We start from the raw sequence: 3,979 nt of genomic DNA on the forward strand, positions 1-3,979 counted from the left end.
GTCCGAGTCCACCGATACCAAATCACGTTTTAGCAAAGATGGAGCATAAGCTCTTCGCTTCCATTAATAAATGGGAAATGCTGTGTCTATGACTTTTTTTTAAATATTCTATCAATTACGTCCAATAAAATATCCACGGTAGACTTTTAGAGAGAAGGCTGAAGTATTGTAACGGGCTGAAATGGGTCGCTGATGATCGACCCATTTCAGTCCCGTTACCATATATACTCCATATAGCTGGTAGAACTATCGACAGAATATCAGGCTAATATTAGGAGGGTCCGGGTTCGAGCCACGATCTGAACTTTCTCCTCTTCGTTTACACATTTAGTAAATATCACCGACAACAATTGTATGACGTCATATACCAGTTGCTAAGCCGGTTAGCAATGGCGATGGCGGAGATGATTAGTCTCTCCCCTAATATGAATATTTTGTTTTAAATCTTTATACCACGATGGATATAAAATTATCCATAATACTCGTGGTAATGCTGAGTGCCCTTCACCAAGGTCCTGCTACCTACACGGACCTCATGTGGTAAGTTTTCATTCATTGTCCTAAATACGTGTTCTGCGAAATTATATTTTTTCGTTACTGTTGTTTATTGATTAACTCGAAGTTAATTAAGTTATCAAAATATATATCTCTTCCCAAAAAAAAAAAGGATTGCTTAAAATTGCAAACCGTCTGCTGGATTAATTGATGAATTCAAAATATATTCCATCACACTTTTACACTATTCATAGTGTGGAGCACGAAACTGGATACACCGAAAGACTGTTTCATTACTTTGCTGAAACTGAAATCGAGAGATGTCTAAGGCAAGCTGAAATTTTATGGGTAAGCATTTAATATTTTGATAATGAATACTAATACATGCCATCAAGATCATAAAGCTTCTGTTTTTAAGCGCAATGCCATATTTTTTTTCTCTCTGACGTGATCATATCGTTTATCAAATGTTTACCCTATAGAAACAGTCCTACTATGGAAAAATCAGTATATAAAGCTAAGTTTGCAATGTTGATTCATAATTCGTTTTATTTTAAATAGTATCAATATATAATTTTAGCGAATGGTGAACGCGGTACTCTGTAACATCATCTGCATCACCTTACTCCTGGGTCACGCTCCATTGATTAAGAAGAGATGGATAGCCATGGTTGCCAAGTTCAAGGAATGGAGAACTCGTAAGTAATATTCTTAAGTCGCATTAATTACGCAGCCGTCATATTAGATTTTAATAGAAGATTTGATAAAATTAACTACTTCGCAAAACTCTTGTATCCAAATAAGATCTGGCGAATGTCATTTTTTGTACAGGCCCTAAATTCTGCCGCCATTGTGGTACTACTCCGTGCCAGGTGAAGAGAAAGTCTCTGTGGAAACCCTCTGGTCCGAGGAAAAGGGACGAAGCCAACTTCAAGGAGCGTTCAAACGCAATGATGCTATTCCGCTATGGCCTGGAGCTGTCCGTGGTCTTGACCAAAGAATTGCCTCAAGATGACCTCTACTGGCAAAGGCAATTTTGTAACAAATTTGAGGAGAAGCATATGGTCCTATTTCCTCTCTGTATCCAACGCCAAATCAACTATTGGTTTCCTGTCCCTCGCTAGATGATGATGACGAGGGAGGGTAGGGAGAGGAGAAGATGATGGTGATGAGGGAGGGGAGGGAGAGGAGAAGATTATGGTGATGAGGGAGGGGAGGAGAAGATGAAGATGATGAGAGAGAGAAGGGAGGGAAATGAGAAGATATTGATGATGAGGGAGGGGAGGGAGGGAGAGGAGAAGATGATGATGATGAGGGAGAGGAGAAGATGATAATGATGAGGGAGGGGAGGGAGGGAAATGAGAAGATATTGATGATGAGGGAGGGGAGGGAGGGAGAGGAGAAGATGATGATGATGATGAGGGAGAGGAGAAGCTGATGATGATGAGGTAGGGAGAGGGAGGGAAATGAGAAGATATTGATGATGAGGGAGGGGAGGGAGGGAGAGAGGGGAAGATGATGATGATGATAAGGGAAGGGAGGGAGGGAGAGAGGAAGAAGAAGAAGATGATGATTAGGGAGAGGAGGGAGGGAAGGAAGAGAGATAATGATGATGAGGGAGGGGGAGGGGAGGGGAGGGAGAGGGGAGGGGAGGGGAGGGGAGGGGAGGGAGGGAGGGAGAGGAGAAGAAGAAGAAGAGGATGATGATGATGATGATGAGGTGAGGGAAGGAAAGTGGGAGGAGGAAGAGGAGGATATAACGATGGTAATGGTGGTGATATAATGGTGATGATAAGGAGTAGGGGAAAGGAGGATGAGGCGAAGTATCGTGATGATGGTGACAATGATTAAGAGGAGGATTGCTTTGATAGCAAAACGCAGAATGGGAAATTTTATATGGAGGAAGAGGAGAAAAACGGAAATGAAGTGGAGTAGGCAGATGGCCATAATGATGATGATAATGAATGACAGGAAGGTGCTGCCGAGGATGATGATGAGGAGGATTTGAAGGAGGAGGAGGGTAATAAAGTTAAGGAGGAGGATAACCATAATGATAATGATAATGATGAATGGCAGGAAGGTGCTGCTGAGGATGATGATGAGGAGGATTTGAAGGAGGAGGAGGGTAATACAGTTAAGGAGGAGGATAACTATAATGATGATGATAATGATGAATAGCAGGAAGGTGCTAATGATCAGGAGGAGGCAGATGATGATGATGATGATTATGATGATGAAGAGGATGAGGCGGATTTTAATTATAATCAGGAAGAGGATGATTGTGATAATAAATAGGAGAAGGATGATTTTGATGCTGCTGCTGCTGCTGATTAAAAGATTTTATGATGATAATGATTATGATGGTGATGATGATTATGATGGTGATAATGATTATGATGGTGATGATGATGATGATGATGATGGTGATGATGATGATGATGATGATGATTTTAATGATGATGATGATGATGATGATGATGATGGTGATGATGATGATGACGATTTTAATGATGATGATGATGATGATAATGATGATGATGATGATGATGATGATGATGATGATGATGATAGGAGGATGGTTTTGGTGGCGGTAATCATTGTTTGGTTTGTGTCATGGCATTATTTTAGCTGTTTTGTCGAAATTAAAAAAAAATGTTATAGACAACTGGAGTTGACTCGTTGATGTATATAATATACACCGTTAAGCCGTCATTTTTGTTTCATGTAGCAACATACATATTTATTAAGCATGTTTAAAAATTGTGCCTGTAATACTAAGTCGTTATGATTTTAAACTAACTCGTTTAAAATATGAAAGCCTTAAATCTCGGTATTGCTTTTGAAAACAGAAAGTTGTCGGAAAACCATAAGCTTCAGCCTTGTTATATCCATCTACTCCATATTGACAATTCAGCGATCAAGGCAATGGACAACACCAAGCAGTTAACCAGCACACATATTTTTGGCGGGCATGATATCACATCGGAGGTGTCAATTTCAAGCTGTAGTTGAGATGCAACGTACATCAAAATTCTTGGTATCAAGAAGAGCGAACTCCAGAAAGCTCCTAAAAAAGAAAAAAAATGCTTAAATAATGCTAGACATTATTCTAATACTTTAATCAATTTTTAATAATTTTAAGAACAATATTTGTGCGGCGGTTGATGCCCTTTTTTTTAAATTTACCGCAAAGCAAGTTCGCGACGAACCAGTTTGATTCGGTGTAACGTTGAAAATGGACCTCCGTTGAAAATTGACCTCGGGTCAGTTTTCAACGTTGAAAACAGACCCCGAATGCCGTTGAAAATTGAACATGTCGTTGAAAATTGACAGTGTCTAGGGTCAATTCTCAACGACAGGTCTGTTGAAAAATGACCTTGGCAAACTGTCAACGGATGGTCTTTTGTAGTTAGTTTTAGATAGTTTGTACTATGTGGTGTTCACTTCCGAGTACCAGTGGATAGTGTTACAAAACTATAATTAT

General features: G+C 39.8%; 2 protein-coding genes across 2 annotated transcripts; both read left to right on the plus strand.

Annotated features, from left to right (window-relative positions):
* Positions 1 to 273: 273 nt before the first annotated feature.
* LOC138310289 (uncharacterized) lies at positions 274 to 1,653 on the plus strand. The gene is made up of 4 exons (XM_069251430.1): positions 274 to 540; positions 750 to 843; positions 1,076 to 1,193; positions 1,327 to 1,653. Exons 1-4 carry the CDS (start codon positions 458 to 460, stop codon positions 1,617 to 1,619), a joined length of 588 nt encoding a protein of 195 aa, XP_069107531.1. The 5' UTR covers positions 274 to 457; the 3' UTR covers positions 1,620 to 1,653.
* A 454-nt stretch (positions 1,654 to 2,107) lies between these two features.
* LOC138322116 (prostatic spermine-binding protein-like) lies at positions 2,108 to 2,673 on the plus strand. The gene is made up of 2 exons (XM_069266200.1): positions 2,108 to 2,260; positions 2,467 to 2,673. Exons 1-2 carry the CDS (start codon positions 2,108 to 2,110, stop codon positions 2,671 to 2,673), a joined length of 360 nt encoding a protein of 119 aa, XP_069122301.1.
* The last annotated feature ends 1,306 nt before the right edge of the window (positions 2,674 to 3,979 follow it).

This window comes from Argopecten irradians, chromosome 1 (genome assembly GCF_041381155.1).
Source record: "Argopecten irradians isolate NY chromosome 1, Ai_NY, whole genome shotgun sequence".
Taxonomy (NCBI): domain Eukaryota; kingdom Metazoa; phylum Mollusca; class Bivalvia; order Pectinida; family Pectinidae; genus Argopecten; species Argopecten irradians.